We start from the raw sequence: 18767 nt of genomic DNA, 5'->3' as shown, positions 1-18767 counted from the left end.
GAGCTTATCTCATACAGAAGGTGTGGGGAGGCCTCACTCTACAGGCCTGAAGGACTGAGTAGAAGTGGCATCTTGAGGCTGGGTGTGGTCATGCAGGCCTGTCATCCCAGACACTGAGGAGACCAAGGCAGGAGGTTTGCAAGTTCAAGGCTAGGCTCAGCAACTTACAAGACCCTATCTCAAAATTAAATAAAAAGGTCTGGGGCTATGGCTCAGTGATAGAGTGCCTCTGGGTTCAATCCTTAGCGCACAAAAAAAAGAAAAAAAGCAACTTAGATTGCTTGATTAATCATCTTGGTCACACTGGTCAGTTTTATCTTTGCTATATAAAAGGGTAAATGTGAGGTCAGAGATATCGAATTCTTTGCTCAAGGTGGTACCCAGCGACCTCATGCAGACTTGGTTCTCCTGACCCAGGTCCAGGCCTCTTCATTGCACTGTAGTTTCCTGTCTTGGGAAGATTTTGGCACCTAGCAAGCATTACAACAGTGTGACAGCACAGAATCTCATTGTTCCTACGCAATGATCATGCTACCTAATCATTAGAGATGATGTAGTCTGAGTGGAGAGAATGTCACTTTGTATGTCTTTATTTTGTATTTAAACATTTAATCTCATTGGAAAATAGAGTGAGAAGTGGAAAGTACTGCTTATTGTCTTTTTTTCCCCCTTTCTCTGTGCTGGGGATGGAACCCAGGGTCTCACCCATGCCAGGCAAGTGCTCTACCTTGTGAGCTACACTCCCAGCCCTTTTTATTTTTTAGACAGGGTCTCACTAAGTTGCCAGGCTAGCCTAGAACTTGCCATCCTTCTTCTTTAACCTCCTGAATAGCAGGGATTACAGGCCTGTGTCACCACACCTGCCTGGCTTGCTTGTTGTCTTTATGAGGGATCAGAGGTGCTCGGGGGTCCTGGGCTGACATGGAAATGAATTGTTCAGGCCTAGCCTACAAAGAGTGATGGCTCTGCCCAGGTCATAGTGAGGCTCAGGTCATAGGTGGTCAAATTGGAGGAGAAGCAGATGATGACTTGGTTTCATTTAGGTGGAGGAGAGGAGGGGTTGTTTAGACTGACCATGAGGACATGGGGAAGGGAGAGAGGAGTGGCCTTTCACATGGAGGCCAGGCAGACAGGGAAGGAGCCAAGAGGCTGCAATTCTAGATCAGAGGGCCAAAGCATGCAAGGGCCTTGGGCAGTAACTGTGGGATCCATGTCCTTCTTTTAGTGAGGGTCACTCAGGGATGCAAAGAGGAAGGTATTTGGTAAATAGGACACAGTGGTGTGTGCCTGAATTACAAATGGCCCCAAGACAAAGGAGACCAACGGGTGTCTGCTTGCCCAGAGGGTGGCCAATAGCAGAGAGGGGTGGGGAAATGAGACCTGTCCAGTGCTCTCTGTACTAGGCCAGTGTGTATTTAAACATTTCATCTCATTGGAAGATAGAGTGAGATTATCCTTGGACAGTGGCCCTAAAGGTAGCATGGCCTTAAGGATTACATTCCTGCATGGGAGTAGAAGCCATTAGTTTTAACGCCCATTTGGACTTTCCCACCATCCTAGCCCTAGCTCTTCATATACTCCAAGCTCTGGGATAAGTAGGGTTACAACTGCCCACAGTCAAGTTATAGCTTCAGGTTTCTGGTGGGATTACAGAATGCATTCACTAGTTCTTTTCCATCAGGCTAATGTAAGTCAGCTCTCCTCTCGTACACACCAGTTGAAAGCAGGGAAAGGTGGCACCAGAAAGCCGGGCTGGAGCAGGCCCTGTCCCCATGTCCTGCACCCTCAACCTTCCAGCTCTGCCTATCCCACCTGGCCCTTCCTGGCCCATCTGCTCTGGGCATGCCCTTGTACTTCCTTGCACTTGCTGTGTCCTCTCTGGAATATTCTTGCCCCCTTCATTCCTGGGTCAGTATCTGCTCTTCTTCAAATCTCAGCTGGGCCATCACTTTCTCAGGGAAACCTTTCCTGACACACTGGCCCAGCTTCTCTGTTATACCAATGGGGATGGACACCCTGTGCTTTCCATATACCTGTTTGGAATTTTCTCTTTGTGGTACTCTTATTAGGTTAATGATCTTTTTCTCCCTTCTGCCTAGACTAGGTCCCCAAGGGCAGGGGCTGTGCCTGTTTTATTCATCCTTGTGTCCCATGGTGAAACTGACACTCAGGGGCTCAGTACTCATCTGTTGAAAGAATGCCCCAAATGTAAGATATGTAAGATGGGTTCACATTATGGGAGGTAGTAAGGAGGTATGGCAGGTTCTTTAGGAGGGGAGTGACACATTTAAGTCATCTGAATATCCAGAGCAGGTACTGGCTTGGATTCATGCTGTGATGTGGGCACGAACGACAAAGAGCAGCCCATCCGAGATGGTTTCAAAAGGAGCAGAGGTGCCAGTGATGGAAGAAATATGTGGAGTGGCTGTTCAGACAGGAGCTCTCTAACTAGTGGGTAGGAAGCAGGCATGTGTGTGCAGGCCCCCAGGGAGCCAGGATAGCAGCAAGGGACAGACCCAGGTGGGCAGAGCCTGGTGGGTGGCTGTATCACTCGAGAACAGACCACTGTATTGCAGCAGACTCCAGGCTGGTGACAGCCTGCACTTAGGTGCAGTGGGGAAGCAGCCCAGCTCTGTCGGGCTCTGTTTGCTGAGTTGTGTTGCCAACTTGAAAGAGTCTTGATGCTCCTGAGCTCCCCCGGCCTAGCTGAATTGGAGCTGGGCACAGGTAATTAGGACACTGCACGACAGAAGCTCTCGAGGGGGTCAGGTGGTAGCTGTGGAGTTGGAGTGAAAGTAGCCAGGTAGGAAGAGGGCGCCTGTACCTTGCTTTTTGTTTTCCCTCCTGTTTCTGCAGATGAGAGGAAGAAGTAGGTGCAGCCTCTCAGACCAGTGCCCTCTTTCTGTGCCGCTCAGAGGCCCAGTCAGAGCCCCCCCTGTCCTAACCATGCAGCCCAGAGCCTCCCATAATGGGGTTGGATAGAGATTTGGGACACAACTCTTATGCAGAAGTAAGGGAGGGTTGTTGGACGCCCATTCCCACCAGTTTGCTACAGTGATGTCATTGTCATTGTCTTAATTTCTGTGCTTGTTTCTGGATGTGGAACAGGAGAGAGGTAAAATGAGCCGTCAGGCCTCATAGGAAGTTGGAGTAACTGGTGGGATTGCACATTCCAAAGTGGCCATCCTAGGAGGACAAGAGGAGCTCCCCATGTGTTCCCTACTGTGTCGCCAGACACTGACGTTTGGCGCCTGACACGCAGCAGGCAGGTGGTAACCACCTGTGGGCTGGAGGCTGAGTGCTCAGGAAGTAGCCAGAAGCCCAGGCTGTCCCTCTGGCTGCCTCTGTAGGTGATCCATGGACAGGACCATTTTGTCTCTCTGGCGAAGAAGCAGGAACAGGGCCCAGAGATGCCTGTTTAGGGTTGCTGGCTGGTGATGAGACAGGGTACTGCAAGGGCCAGTCCTGAAGCTTCTGTCTCCTCACTGGAGGTGAAAAAAGGGTTCTCAGTCTGGGGCTGGGGCTCAGGGGTAGAGTGCTTGCCTAGCACGTGTGAGGCCCTGGGTTCAATCCTCAGCACCACATAAAAAAATAAATAAAGTTATTGTTCACAACTAAAAAATAAACATTAAAAAAAAGGAAAGAAAGAAAAGAGGGTTCTCTCACAGGAACAAGCATGCTTCCGTGACACTATGCCAGTCCATAAATGATTAGCTTTTCTTCACTTTTTGCTTTTTTTTTTTTTCTTTCTTTCTTTAATTGTTGGTGGGGGGATGTCATCCAGGGCCTCACTCATGCTAGGCAAGTGCTGTAGTACCGAACTCCGTGCCCAGTCCAAGATCATTTTCTTTTTCCAGTGGGAAATGTGATCTTGAAAAGCATATCCTCTTTAGGCTAAGAAAAGCTAGTTTTGGGTCTGGGGGCGGAGCTCAGTGGTTGAGTGCTTAACTGGTGTGCAGGAGGCCATGTGTTCCATCCTGAGCACCACAAACAAAACCCCAAAACCATAACAAAATTCCCAGACTTATTTGACTTGTTTGATTTAATTTTTGCTGTGTTGACTTTTAGCCACTAGAAAACGTCCTTTAATTTACAGCCTCACAAGTGGACCTTTGTAAGTATGCACTTACCTGCTGTGTGTAAAATTATACATTTAAGAAAAATAACAACTGAGTCTGAGAGAACTGGTGACATACTGTTGTGTCTTAGATGCTGGGAGCAGCTTAGCTGATGAGAGAAAATGAGCCTGGTGCAGTGGCCCGCATCTATGTCCTAAGCTACTGGGGAGGCTGAGGCAGAAGGACCAGCCTGGGCAACATGGCACAACCCCATCTCAAAAATAACTAAAAGCAAAGAAAAAAGAGAGAAATGAGTGTGACATGTACTGTAGTGTACCCAACATTTGGTGAAATAGTTTATTTGGCAAAATCACTTGGTGGAGCAACGGTAAGGACTGTGATATTGGTGTCTTCCTTTTCATCTGCTCTGAGTCCTTGTAAATAAAGCCTGCTCCTCTGTCTCAGTAATAATAATAACAATGTTATAACCATAATAAGAGACCTAACATGGGTGCTGTTTTTGGCAGAGTGAGGTTACCCACATATTCTCATTTGATACTTAGAGGAATCCTCAGGGCAGGCCCTGAAGTATCCTCATTTTACAGGTGGGCATACAGAGGCCTCAGGAGCCTTTGTAGCTTGTCGTCACTGTTGCTCAGAGGCAGAGCAGTGTCCTTGTGTTCACTGACCACTCTGGCTCCATTTTGCCCTCCCCCCACATCTAAATCTGACCCTTTCACTTACAGACATTACTAATAGCCTGCTACAGGCGGGACAGGCTCACACAGGTGAAATAAATATGAGCCCCCAGGCTGCAGGTAGAGCTCATCCATAGAATGTGCACTTAGCATGTGCCAGGCCCTGGGTTCCATCCCTAGCACTGGGGTGGGGTGGGAGGAGCTTTCCTCCTGTCTCACAAAGCACAAAATTTTGTGTAAGGAGGGGAGTGTGTGGCAACAGCAGCCTTTCCATCAAGTAGATCGTAAGTGTCGCTTCCCTAAGTTGGGAGCTGTGGGAGTTTGGGGTAAAGAGACTCCTTTCAGTGGGGAGCACAGGAGATATCTTGGAGCAGGGGTTGGTGCTGGGGCTAGAGGTACTTGGCCCCCCAGGAACAGGGAGACAAGGGGCGGCAAGTGTAGTGTGTTGAGTAGAGCATCTGCCTAATGGGAAGGGACGCAGGGATTGAGTCTGCACCAGTGTGCAAGTGTGTGCAGGGGAGCGTGCCTGGGCCTTGAGCATACACTGGTGTGTCAGTGTACAGGTGGTCCCCAGCTTACATGGTTTGATTTAGGATTTTTTTTTTTTTTTTTTTTTAGTATTAGGCATTGAACCAGGGCCTATGTGTACTAGGCAAGTGTGCTACCACTGAGCTAGCACTGATTTAGGATTTTTTGATGTTACATTGGTACGAAAATAATATGCATTCAGGATAAACTGTACTTGGAGCTGTGAATTCAGATCTTTCTTCAGGTTAGCAACGTGTGATCCTCTCTCTCCTGATGCTAGGCAGTGGCAGCAAGCGCAGCTCCCAGCCAGCCCTGCCATCACATGTCCTCAGCACTCTGGCGAGCTGTGGCTAAGCTCCGTGTTCAGCCGGCTCGGTGGGCTCAGTGCGTTTCCAGTTTATGTGTCTTCAACTTACAGTGGATCTGTTAGGACCTCACCCCATTGTATATTGAGAAGCATCTGTATGTGTGTGTATGTATGTATTTTGTGTTGGCTTTGCAAGTATGTGTGTATTAGAGACTGTGAGAATGTACAAGTGTGTGTGGATGAGTGTACATGTGTGAGCACAGATGTGAATGTATGTCAGCGAGTGTGTGAGCACATGTGCACACCTGTGAGTATGTGAGGAGTACACTTAGCCAGGCAGGGGCGGAGCTGGCTGGGCAGCACTTCCAGGACTGGGGCTGAGGGTTTGGACTGTCTTCTCGTTTGGACACTACAAGGGCTCTGTGAGCAGGGTGTGACTATGTACCAGATGACCTGGAGGGAAGGCTGGGATCCAGGTAGAGGTGTGTGGGGTGCGGGTGGGGTCAGAGAGCCCAGGGTGGGAGGCACCCTCATTCCTTCCCCATTAGCGCCCAGCTGTGGTCCTCGCCCTTGTCTCATCACTGCTGCCAGTGCATCTCTTCTGCATGTGAGTGTACCACCTGACCCTGGCGCCTGTGGCTCTGGAGACTGTCTCTGCTCACCATGAAATCTGGGAGCCTGGTTTGGTGCCTGATATCTAAAGAATCCAGCAATATGGGGTGACTGCACTGTAGAAAAATGGCAGGCATAGGGAAGTAGATGGTGCCACCAGCAGGGATCAAGAGGACGAGGGAGGCTGGAGGGCTGACAAGACAGGATCTGGGAGTCCTCGTCAGGCCAAGAACATCCCAGTGGGAGGCCACATGCTTCCATATTCTAGTCCTGGGTCATATGCCCAGGATATGGGAGGGAAAGAAGTGAAGTCAGGCCAGGGGTCAGAAGATGGCAGGGACATTGGAACCCAGGGAGAGGGCTCAGGGCACACTTGTGGGAAGTTAGGAGCACTGCGGGAAGCAGGCGTCCTCTTGGCAGGTGGTAGGGACCCTGTTGTGTTGGTCCCTATGAGTCAGTGCAGGGCCTTGTTCAGGAAACACAGAATGTGTGGGAGGAGCAGTGTCCCGGGAGACTGGTCAGCAGCAGCGAGGGGTACCTGGAGCCTGTGCCACTTTTGATCTTAAGCTGCTTGTTCAGGAGGAGTGGCCAGAATCTGCTCCTCTGCTGCCTGGGCCGGTCCTCCCCATCGCCCTGCCTGTGCATGGCTGTCCTTGCCCCTGGCTCTGGTGCTACTCCCTTCCTCCCCTGCCACAGCCCTGTCTCCTTCCACTGCTTCCACATGGATGCTCCTTGACCTTGTTTGACTCCAGCTTCTTGGACAGGCTCAGTTGTGAAGGTGGCGCCTCCCAGTCTCCCTGCTGCCATGGGTGTGTGTCTGCTTGCAGGCTGCAGAGTCACCCTCTGTCCTCTGTCCTTACAGCACTTGGCAGCCCTGTGTTTTGTCGTGTCTAATGGCATCCTCCAGGCCAGGTAGGGGTCTCCTTGTTCACAGCCATACCTGTACCATGGCAGGGCCTGGGCACTCAGATGTTGCTGGAGTGCAAACCACATTCCCCTCATGCCCTGCTAAGGACATTCCAAAGAAACAGAGTTTAAAGGTGACCTTGTGTCTGGTTCTCTGTATTTCCTTCCGCACAGTGAGTTGCCAGGCTCTGGGATCCTCGTCCTGCTGGAAGACTATCATCTCTCCTGCTCAGTGTCTTCCATCCCCCACCCCCACCCCATTCGCCCTTTGGTCTGCTGCAGACTCTGAAGCTTCATCTCACCTTGGGACAACATCCGGGCTTTTCCACCTGGAAACTTGCTGAATTTTCCATAGACCTGGCCTGCCTTCTCTGACCCAGAGCCTGGCTCATCCCTGACCCTTGGCCTCAGGCTCTGGAGGAACCTACAATCACCACTGTGTCACACACCCTCTGTGGTGTAATCTTGGCTCCCTTTGCCCACCCGTCTTCCCTTCCAGAAGCCCAGAGCTGTGTCCCACACATGTTTATATCCTAGGGCCTCCTCTTAGCCTGAACTCAGCATCTCTTGGTTGAGTGAGTGAATGAATGAAGTACCAAGTCCAGGAGATCCCGGAGCTGGCAAATCCCAGGGCAGACCACTTTTGGGGGATTTTCTGTGAGGTCCAGGGGGAGGTGGGTGGCTTGGGTGGAACCAGGATGGAGGGGTTATTTCTGGGAACGAGGGTACATTTTCACTTGGAACTGGTGGAAAGAGAGCAAGGAAGGAAGGAAAAGGATCATAATAGCCTGTGATTGATGAATCCCAGTGGTGGGAATGCTCATTGTCATTTTCCTGATACAGAAACTGAGGCACAGAGGGCGTCTCATCCTTCCTGAGGTTGCATAGCATTCCGGTGGTAGGGTAGGACTGTAGTCTGCATCTGTATGGTGGCACTGTTGACCTCTGTGTGGGATCGCTTTTAGTGAAGCAAGATAGGAGGGGAGAGATGCAGGCAGAACCATGAGGTCTGTCCCAGAGATGCACTGGGCATGGAGGCTGCCCTGAGTGACCGTTGTTTCCCCCTCAATTTCCAGTTCCAGTGGAGGAAAGCTGAGAGCTATGGTCTCCTACTGAAAGCCCTGGATTTGAGGCTTTCAGTCCTCATTTATGCTCTGGGGTTAATCTCCTTCACTGTGACACCTGGTTGTGAGTCTAAACTCCCAGGGGTGGCTCTGTTGCCCCATGGTTCCATCAAGGGGTGGGGACTGCAGAGTTTATCACTGTACCATGTCCCCTCTGCAGGCCCTGAGTTCTGTCTAGTTTGGATGGAGGCCCTGTGCCCCGGCTGCATCCATCTTCAGCTGTCCCTCCCCTTGGCGATCGTTTAGTTCTTGGATAATAGATTTCAAGAATCTTTATATCTTGCTTCTCCTTGCATTTTTCTTTTTTCTCTTTAAAAGAAAAAAATACATATATATATATATATATATATATATATATATATATAATTATATAATTAGTTGTTGATAGACACAATATCTTTATTTTTATTTGTTTATTTTTTTGTGATTCTGGGGACCAAATCCAGGGCCTCACACATGCAAGGCAAGCGCTCTACCACTGAGCTACAACCCCAGCCTTCTTTTTCCCTTTTCTGTTCCATTCACAGAGGCCGCTCCTGCTAGCAGAACCTCAGGGAACATAGGAGGATGCAAAGCAGCTGCAGGGTTAGATGTTAGGGAGCTGCAGCACCTTGTGCCTAGAAGCCAGCTCACGCTGAAGGTGCTGGTTCCTGCCCTCCTTTCTCACTCAGCAAAGTGTGACAGTCGTATCCCATTCATATATATTTATTTCATATATATATATATATATATATATATATTTTTTTTTTTTTTTTTTTTTTTTTTTTTTTGCTATGAGCTATTCTGTTCTGTGGAGACGCAGCAATTTGTTATTTACTCACCCAGCCCTGGACTGTTTCCAACCCTCAAGGAGGACACAAACGAGGAGGACACCTGCACTTTTGATCAGTCCTCAGGCCATACTCCAGGAGTTCTTGTTTTACATTTTTGTTTTGTTTTGTTTGCTGGGGATGGAACCCAGGGCCTCCTGTGACAGGCAAGTGCTCTACTGTGGAGCAGAAATGCTGGGTTTTTTGTTTGACAAAGGTTTGACCCTGTCGGTGGCAATTATTTGTGACACTTAACCCCACGCATATACATCCCCCCCCCATACTGGGGATGGAACCCGGGGGTGTTGTACCACTGAGCTACACCCCATCACTCTTTATTTTTTGAGACAGGGTCTTGCTAAAGTGAGGAGACTGACCTGAAATTTGCAGTTTTCTTGCCTCAGCTTCCTGAGTCTCAGGGATTGCAGGTGTGCACCAACACACCTGATGATTTGTGACACTTAATCTGTAAGCATCTTGACCTTTTGGGTCCTTGCCAAAACAGAAACACATCAAACAGTGGTCTTTAATTAAAATGTAAAAATTTAACACTAAAGTAGAGAGAAGAATTGAATGAATCCCCATGAACCCCCACCTACTTACAATAAATAACAGCATTTTAGTAATTTCTTTGCACCTGTCACCATCCTGTGACTCCCACCACACTAAACTCTCACCCTGCTAAGCCTTTTTATTTCCTGGGTTTTTTAAGTGTAGAAATCACTTCAACACACACCTCTGAGAGTTAAGGACATTTTTCTTTACAGAACCACAGTGCCATTATTGCAGTTCACACAACTAATGTCCACATTCACATTTTCCTGTCTGTCTAAAAATGTCCCCTTACATTTAGTTGTTAGGTCTCCAAAGTCTGTTAAAAACTAACAATACAAACTTTTTTTTTTTAGATTATTGTAGATTTACATGCCGTTGTTAAAAACAAAACAAAACAAAACACAGAGACCCATTTACCCCAGTGACTCCAGTTGTGAGTTTTGTATAACTGTGGGACAGGCTTGCAACCAGAATATTGTCATTAGTGTAGTCAGATGCAGATCCCTCTCTCCCACACCCACTTCTCCTCCATCCTGTCCTTAATCCCTGGCAACCATAAATCTGTTCATATCTGTAATTTTAACAGTTTTTAAAATCATAGCATGTAGCCTCTTGGGGTTGGCCTTTTTCAATCATCATCATTCTATGGAGATTCATCTGGGTTGTTGTGTATCCATAGTCATCCGGGTTGTTGTGTATCCATAGTTCGTTCTTTTTTCTTTGGCCTAGTGCTGGGGATGGAACTCAGGGCACCATGCCTACCAAACACACAGTCTACCACTGAGGTACATCCCCAGCCCTCATTCCTTATCATTGCCAAGTGTTCTGAGATGTGCTTGGACCACAGTTTATTGAATGAATCATGTTGAACCAATTGCTTGTTATAGGACTTTGGGGCATTTCCAGATTGGACCATGACAGACAAAGCTGTTGTGAACATTGTGTGTGGGATGTTATATGAACACAAGTCATTTCTCAGGGGCAGATGCCCAGGACAGGAGTTGGTTGTGTATCGTTGTGTATTTAGGTTTTTAAAGAAACTGCCCAGCTGTTTGCCAGAGCTTACCTTTTCGTGTTCCCACTGGCAGTGGAAGAGTGGTCTGGTTTCTCTGCATCCTCACCAGCATTTAGTGTTGTCATTTGTATTTTAACCACTTTGATGGGCTTGAAGTAGCTTCTCACTGTAGCTTTAAATTAAATTTCTCTGCTGGTTAATGATGTTGAGCATCTTTTCATATGCTCATTTGCCACCTATGTGTCCTCTTTGGTGAAACGTCCCTTCATTCCTTTTTCCCCGTGTTCTGATTGGTTGGTTTGTGGGTTTTTTTTTCTTTTGTTGAGTTTTGAGAGTTCTTTATGTATTTTTGTTGTATTTATTTATTTACTTTAATTTGGAGGGTAGACAAGAGATGCCTTTTGTTGACACTTTCAAATATTATTTTGTCTTATTTTTTTTTACCGTCCTAGAAATTGACCCTAGAGACTAGTGCTTGCTAGGCAAGCACTCTACCACTGAGCTGCATCTGCAGACCTTTTAAAAATTTTATTTGAGACATAGTCTTGCTAAATTGCCAAGACTGACCTCAAACTTGCGATCCTCCTAACTCAAACTCCTGAGAGGCTGGGATTACTGGCCTTTGCCACCATCTTGGCTGAGTTTGCATATATTTTAGATGCTAGTGCTTCACTGGATATGGCCTTTGCAAATATGTCTTTATATTCTGTAGCTTGTGTTTTCATGTTTTTATATAGGTCTTTTGCAAAGCAAACATTTAAAAATTTTGGCAAGGTTCCATTTCAATCTTTCCTTTTATGAATTGGGCTTTTGATATCAAGTCTAAGAACTTGTTGCCTAACCCTAGATCCTAAAAATTTTCTCCTATAATTTTTCTCTAAAAGTTTTATATTTTTGTGTTTTTTGTTTAAGTTCATGATCCACTTTGAGTTGATTTGTGTATAGGGCATGAGAAGTGGGTTGAGGGCTGGGGATGTGGCTCAAGCGGTAGCGTGCTCGCTTGGCATGCGTGCGGCCGGGGTTCGATCCTCAGCACCACATACCAACAAAGATGTTGTGTCCGCCGAGAACTAATAAAATATTAAAAATTCTCTCTCTCTCTCTCTCTCTCTCTCTCTCTCTCTCTCTCTCTCTCTCTCTCTCCCCTCTGTCACTCTCTCTTTAAAAAAAAAAAAAGAAGTGGGTTGAGCCTCGTTTTCGTCTGTGAATGCCAGTTGCTCCAGCACCATGCTTGAGAAGGCCAACCTCAGTCACATGTTGTCTCTCATCTGTGGAAGCTAGAGGACAGAAGGCAAGAAGGCAGTCTGGGAGGGGATCGGTTGTCATGAAGATATAGGAAAGGGCAGTGGTAGAGAAGTAGGAGGGCACGAGAGAGGGGGGAAGGGAAAGGAAAAGAAATATAGAAGGAATTTAATAAAAGCATGTTCTATACATGTTTAAATGCACCAAAGGAAGTTCACCTTTATGTATATAGAGAAATACCAATCAGAGGAGAATAAACGAGTGAAAGGAGAATCAGTAGAGTAGAAAAGGGAGAAAAGGGGGATTGAAATCAAATTCCTTGCATGTATAATTTTGTCAAAAGGAACCCAAATACTATGTATAATCATAATGCTCTAATGAAAAAGGAGGGGGGGGAGGAGGAGAAAAGGCTCTCCTTCCTCCTATATGGCTTTTACATCCTAGCCAAAAATCGATGAAGAGGGCTGGGGATGTGGCTCAAACTGCAGCGCGCTCGCCTGGCATGTGAGCGGCCCGGGTTCGATCCTCAGCACCACATACCAACAAAGATGTTGTGTCTGCCGAGAACTAAAAAAAATAAATATTAAAATTCTCTCTCTCTCTCTCTCTCTCTCTCTCTCTCTCTGTCTCTAAAAAAAGAAAAATCGCTGAAGAAGGCTGGGTGTCAGGCTTAGTGGTGGGGCACAGGCTTAGCGTGTTCTCCCTGGGTTCCATCCCATCTCTCTCTCACACACACACACACACACAATCAGTTGGGCATGTTTTTATGGGTTCTCTGTTCTGTTTTGTTCTCTTGCTCTGTGTGTCTGCCCCCCTGCAGTATTATAGCATCTTGACTGCAGTAGTTGTTTATCTTTAATTCAGGTAGACTAATTCCTCCTGCTTTGTTGTGTGTGTGTGTGTGTGTGTGTGTGTGTGTGTGTGTGTGTGTTTCTCCCATAGCTTTATTGAGGTAAAATTAAAGTACACTAAATGAACATATTTGAAGTATGCAATTTGATCAGTTTGACATGTATAACTAATAACAATCAATATGCAAAGCATTTTTTAAAAATTTGAAATCATGCAGACTGTGTTTCCTGCATGATTTATTACATAAGAAATCAATCACCAGCTTTGTTCTTTTTCAAAAAAAATTTTTTTGATGTAGGAAAGTAATATAATTTACTAAAATGCATCACATGAGTCTATATAGAATAACAAGCATACATAGTCCAGTCCTTATTATAAATGGACTTTTTTGACTCAGAAGTTAATTTTCAGTAAGAGGACTCTGATGTTGCCTTAATTTTGTTGAAATTGAAGTGAGAATATTCTGACTTTAGATCAACAACTTGGTCCGTCATCTACTGCTTTAGCAGAAAGCTATTCCAACCAAAAACTCATTATTAGAAAGAATGTGTTAGCTAGATGGCCATTAATAAGTAGTAACATAATCATGTGTAGTTCAAATAAATGCATTTGCATATCATATAATACATTAAATGATGAAGTCAGATCTCCCCCTCCGCCACCCCTCCACCCCACCCTGGGATTTTTTCATTTACTCAATTTTCATTTTAAAAAGGCACTTATTTTCTCTGGCTTTCAGAGAATTCCTGAATCTTCTTTAGGTCTTTTAGTACCTAAGTGTGAGACTACAGTGATCTTCATTTATATTTCAGCTATAAGCTAAATCTAGAAATAGACAAAATATCACCCATTAAGCCCTTTGCTTTATTAGCAAACCATATTGTTGATGTAGTTTTTTTTTTAAGGGAAACTGAAGACAGCATTGTATTAGGGATTTTTTGTTGTTGTTGTTGTTGTTGTTAAAGAGAAACTAAAGACAGCATTGTTCTTACAGATAGGGAAGAATAAAAGAAGTCAATATGATTGCAAAGAATGAGAAGGGCCTTCTACTCAGGAGAGGAGGAAGAGGGGCATCCCTACAGAGCTCCTTGACCAGCAGGAGGGCTGAATCTTGAAGCTGGTGGTAGAAATGGCCGGTGGAGCAGCAGACACACGTGTGGCTTTTGGTGTAAGGAGCAAGAGAGCTTTGGAGTTCATGAAGTTACGTTGCCTCCATTCTTGTCATGCCAATCTGGCTTCTATTTTTTTTTTTTTAATATCTTTTTAGTTGTAGATGGACACAATGCCTTTATTTTTTATTTTTTTAAAATTTTTTTTAAGAGAGAGTGAGAGAGGGAAGAGAGAGAGAATTTTTAATATTTATTTTTTAGTTCTCAGCGGACACAACATCTTTGTTGTTATGTGGTGCTGAGGATCGAACCCAGGTCTCACGCACGCCAGGCGAGCGCGCTACCACTTGAGCCACATCCCCAGCCCATGCCTTTATTTTATTTGTATATGGTGCCGGGGATCGAACCCAGTGCCTCACGCATGCTAGGCAAGCGCTCTACCACTGAGCCACAACCCTGCCCCCCAATCTGGCTTCTAACCTACCCAACCTGGCCACCCCTTCAGGGACTACTTTCATAGAGGGGACCAGTGATCTCCATGCTCCTACTTCCAGGGATCAACTCCCTGTTATCTGACCCTCTCCTCAGTGTTTTACACAGGTAGCTACTAGCTTTTGCCACAAAGATTTATCCTTCGGTTTCCATCATTTCATGTGCTTCAAGTTTTCCTCCTTTTTTTTTTTTTTTGAGAGAGAGAGAGAGAGAGAATTTTTTTTTTAATATTTATTTTTTAGTTCTCGTCGGACACAACATCTTTGTTGGTATGTGGTGCTGAGGATCGAACCCGGGCCACACGCATGCCAGGCGAGCACGCTACTGCTTGAGCCACATCCCCAGCCCCTCAAGTTTTCCTCTTACCTCTTTCAAAGTTGTTTTAACCACTTGCTTCCTCCACCTCTATATAAATTTTGGAATAATCTATCTCCATATTTACAAATTTTTCTGGAAACTGGGAGGAATCATAATCATGCTGATCTGCTGTAAAGGGTGCACACATTTCAACTCACATTGCCCTCCAGAAAGACCAAGCTGGTTGACATTCCTACCTGCAGGTTCAAGCTGGCACAACAACTGTCTTTGCCAGACTGACAGCAAAAACTGGCACCACGTTTTTATTTGTAATACAAGTTGAGCATCTCTCATCAGAAATCCCAAAACCTGAAACACTGCAAATTTTGAAATTTTTTGAGTGCCTACATGATTCCACAAGTAGAAGTCGTACACCTGACTCCTGTGGCTGTCAAAGTGCAATGCACTAAAAAATATTTTGTACAGTTACTGAAGTCTGTATATAAGGAGCATGTGAAACATTAAGTGAATTTTGTGTTTGAACTTGGGTCCCATACCCAAGATACTTCATTATGTACCTATAGATGTTCTATCCCGAACATTTTGGATAGGGATACCCAGCCTGTACCTAAATTACTAGTGAGGTGGAACATTTTCCACTGAACATGGCACATCTCTTCTGTCTGAGTTGCTTTTATCTTTTGTTCACTTTAATTTTTATTTCTTTTGGTGCTGGGGATTGAACTCAGGGCCTCATGCATGCTGAGCACACTCTCTGCTACTGTTAGGATCCCAACCCCTTTGTTTATTTTGAATTGAAATGTCCCCCAGGGTGATATCTGTAATTTTAGCAATTATGGCAGTTGAAGCAGGAGGATTACAAGTTCAAGGCCAGCCTTAGCAATTTAGTGAGACCCTCAGCAACTTAGTAAGACCCTGTCTCAAAATAAAAAATAAAAGGTCTGGGGATGTAGCTCAGTGGTAAAGTGCCCTTGACTAAATCCTCAGTTAATTTTTTTTTTTAAATGTCTGTCTTTTCCCCTGTGATCTTTCTACAAAGCTCTTTCTTACTTCCTGGGTCTTCTCTTCCCCTTGGTAATGTTTTTCTTACCTCTAGTTCTGAAACTTCTGATCGTGAATTTGGAGAGAACTGTTTGGTCTGGGGGCAGGGGGTGGGGTGAGACATTCCCCAGTGTTGGATATTATAGAGTTAAGCCCAGTTCTGCCATGTGCTGGCTGTGTGACTCAGCTGGGTTTCCTTACCCACAGACTGCAGGCCAGCTTGCCCGGAAGGCTGAGCGTAGCCGCAGTGAGGGTTGTGAAAGCCCCACAGGGAAGTCAGAAGTGGAATGCAAAAAATGCAAGGCTTATTAAGTGAACACTTGTCCAGGCTGTGTTTTTGCATCAGCATCTGCTATTCTAAGTAGCAACTTAGATCAGGATGTCTTGTGGTGTTGTGCCTCACTTCCTGCAGAACTTGGTAGAAGCACTGGAAAACACAGCTATGAAGGGGTCTCAGCTTTCCTGGGGAAATGGCGGGCTACACTGGTTTTCAAGATGACTTGTGTGCACAAGTCAGGTCTTGCACTTTGACCTCTTCCGTTTAATGAACCATCACATCGTCCCACGTGTGCATTTTCACAGGCCAGCATGCCTATGAGACTGTCCTGGGTTCAGCACCCAGCTCCATCAAGCCTGGGCTGGGCTGTCTTTGCAAAGTGTGGAGAAAGTTAGGGTCCGACTTCAGAGCCACACAGCCTGGGTGCTCTTCCACCTTTGTCATTCCTTGCCTGTTTGACCCAAGGCAGGGGAACTTCCATTTTCCCATTTGTAATTTGGTGCTAGCAGTAATGCCTGCCCCACATTACTGGGAGAATTAAACAAAGTACTGGATATAAAACGGTGAACATTCAGCAAACGTGAACCACCATTTATCAAGACAAGGGATTACAGTTACTTTTGTAGAAGTTTTAAAATGAAATTACTTAAAAAATGTCATAAGCCAGGTGTGGTGGTGCAGCCCTATAATCCCAGTGATTCCAGAGGCTGAGGCAGGAGGATTGCAAGGTCAAAGCCAGCCTGGGCAATTTAGTGGGATCCTTCCTCCAAATAAAAAATAAAAAGGGTTGGGGATGTAGCTCAGTGGTAAGCACCTCTAGGTTCAATTCCTAGTACCACACACACACACACACACAAAACAACCCCCCCACGGCACCCCCCCCCCCCAATACCAGCTCACACACACCAAAGTTATTTTAGAGAGTTAGGTCTGATAGTAGCACCTATAGTCCTGCATACTTGGGAAGCTGGGAGAAAAAAAATCCGTGTTTGAAGTATGGTTTCTATTGAATGCCCATTGCTTTTGCACCGTGGTAAATTGGAGAATCTTAAGTGGAGCCATTATGAGTTGGGAACCATCTCTATTTTCCAGACAGGGGGGAATTTGGCAGGAGATAACCAGGCATAAAGACTGGGGAGAAGTTCTGCCCTTGGCTAGGTGTGCCAAGCCATGTGGGATTAGGAGTTGCTAGAACACAGTCCTCTGAGGTTTTCCTTCTACCATGGTACTGTTGGGTTCTATCTCAGGCGGGTTTTCTCCCAAGTTAAAGTCACTCATGCAAATTGTGGCATTGTAAAGCCTTCCCAACAGAAGGATGTGAAATTGTTTGATATGTCCCTTCTCTGTCTTCCTGCTTGTGAAATGTTCCTAGGTTGCAGGATAAATGAGAGGCTGTAGGAACTTTGTGTTTTCTTTCTTAGTCTTTTAAGACATGAAGGGCATCTGAAAGGCCGAGCTGAGAGCTACGTGGCACCTCATCAATAATTCAGGCACTGCACAGGCTGAGGTGGTATCTTCCTTGTGCAGTTGGCTGGCAAAGGAGAGCATCACCCCAGGGATGGCTCTGTCATACTTCCTTCATTCCTCAAGCCGTCACCCTGCCACTTGCAGCCTCTTACACCCAAAGTCTTGTTGCCTGGCCCATTCCCTCTCCACCTTTGCCTTGAGCTTGACCCTGGCTGGGCTGGATGTGGGTGGACAGCCAATGGGGCCCTTTCCCACCAGCTGTAAGGCTTGCTTTTGGGAGCCCCAGCCTGTGCAGTGTGCTGCTGTGATCCAGTTCTCTGCTCAGGGGCTGGTGAGGCAGACTGCCCATGCCTGGGGGTTTGTGAGGTGAGCAGTGTGTTCACACTCTGTGGCAGTGACACATTAGGGCATCTTGCAAGTGTGAGTCCACTGTCCTCAGGAAGAAGGGGTATGGGTGAGAGGAAGTGACCTTTCACGTCTGGTATTTCCCCTTCTCTTCCCTCTTCTGCTTTTGTACACCTAAAATATGTGAATTAAATTAAAACCTCCAGCTGCTGTTACTGTCTCAGGTCACCCAAGCAGATGCCCATCTGGTCGAGCCATCTTTCTTGGTTTTTCATCAGATGTGGATATCTGGGGATTGACACCAGCCAATCTAAAGACTGAATGCTAGAGCAGTTTGGATTAGTCTTAGTGTGGATGGTCAGCTGTCAGAGGTTGGGATCCTGTGCTCCAGTGGCTTTTCCAGACTTCTCAGGGTTTTTTCTCTTGATCATGAATCTTGTCACACTTAAGCATTCGGGAAATTTAAGACAGATGTTAAAAATCTCGTTTGCTCCAAAGGCCATAACTCCCCCCGCCCCGGAATCAATTAACTTGGAAACCTCTTTCTTGCTTACCATGGAATCTTTAAAAACAAAAAACAAAAACCCTCAACCCTGGAAATGTATTTTAGATTAATGACTCTCATTGCTGGTAGGAAGGGCAACTTTGTCCTCTAAGATGAAGACCTCTGGGGTCTATGAGTCAGTGGTAGGTGATAGGCCATCTGCACCTGGCCACCATCATTTTTTCTGACGTTATAACTGACTGTCGTCTCCTTTCTGCTGGTTTTACTGCTCTGAGGAGATATGTTCTGGAAGCTTGCCAGAGTTTTAAACTCAGGAGGTCACACAGAATGCAATGACTGGACACTGTTATTTTTAATAAGGTCCTGAGAAGCTAGGGGTAACAGTCACCCTTGGTCCTTTCTGTCAGGCAAGGCTTTTGGGCTTTGAGGGAGGGAACTAGTCAGGGGGCCACTTTTCTGAGTAGCTGGAATAAGGCATGTGCCACTTTATCTTTGCTTTGTCTTTGC

At 46.1% G+C, this 18767-nt stretch overlaps 1 protein-coding gene across 11 annotated transcripts in view; it reads left to right on the top strand.

Moving 5' to 3' along the window:
* EPS15L1 (epidermal growth factor receptor pathway substrate 15 like 1) overlaps positions 1-18767 on the top strand; it is a 99837-nt gene that overhangs the window by 5665 nt on the left and 75405 nt on the right. For 3 of the 11 annotated variants that reach the window (XM_081287076.1, XM_081287074.1, XM_081287070.1), the window contains exon 1: positions 13801-13874. The exons of 3 other annotated variants lie outside the window; for them this stretch is intronic. In XM_081287076.1, coding sequence (XP_081143202.1) covers positions 13836-13874 — 39 coding nt within the window. In that variant the 5' untranslated portion in view covers positions 13801-13835. Of the gene's footprint in view, positions 1-13800; positions 13875-18767 lie in introns of those variants that run through there. 5 more of the 11 variants (XM_081287079.1, XM_081287078.1, XM_081287080.1 and 2 more) reach the window with 3 other exon arrangements.

This window comes from Spermophilus citellus, assembly GCF_964194105.1.
Source record: "Spermophilus citellus genome assembly, chromosome: 3".
In the NCBI taxonomy this organism is placed as follows: Eukaryota; Metazoa; Chordata; class Mammalia; order Rodentia; family Sciuridae; genus Spermophilus; species Spermophilus citellus.
This window is presented reverse-complemented; position numbering and strand designations above follow the sequence as displayed.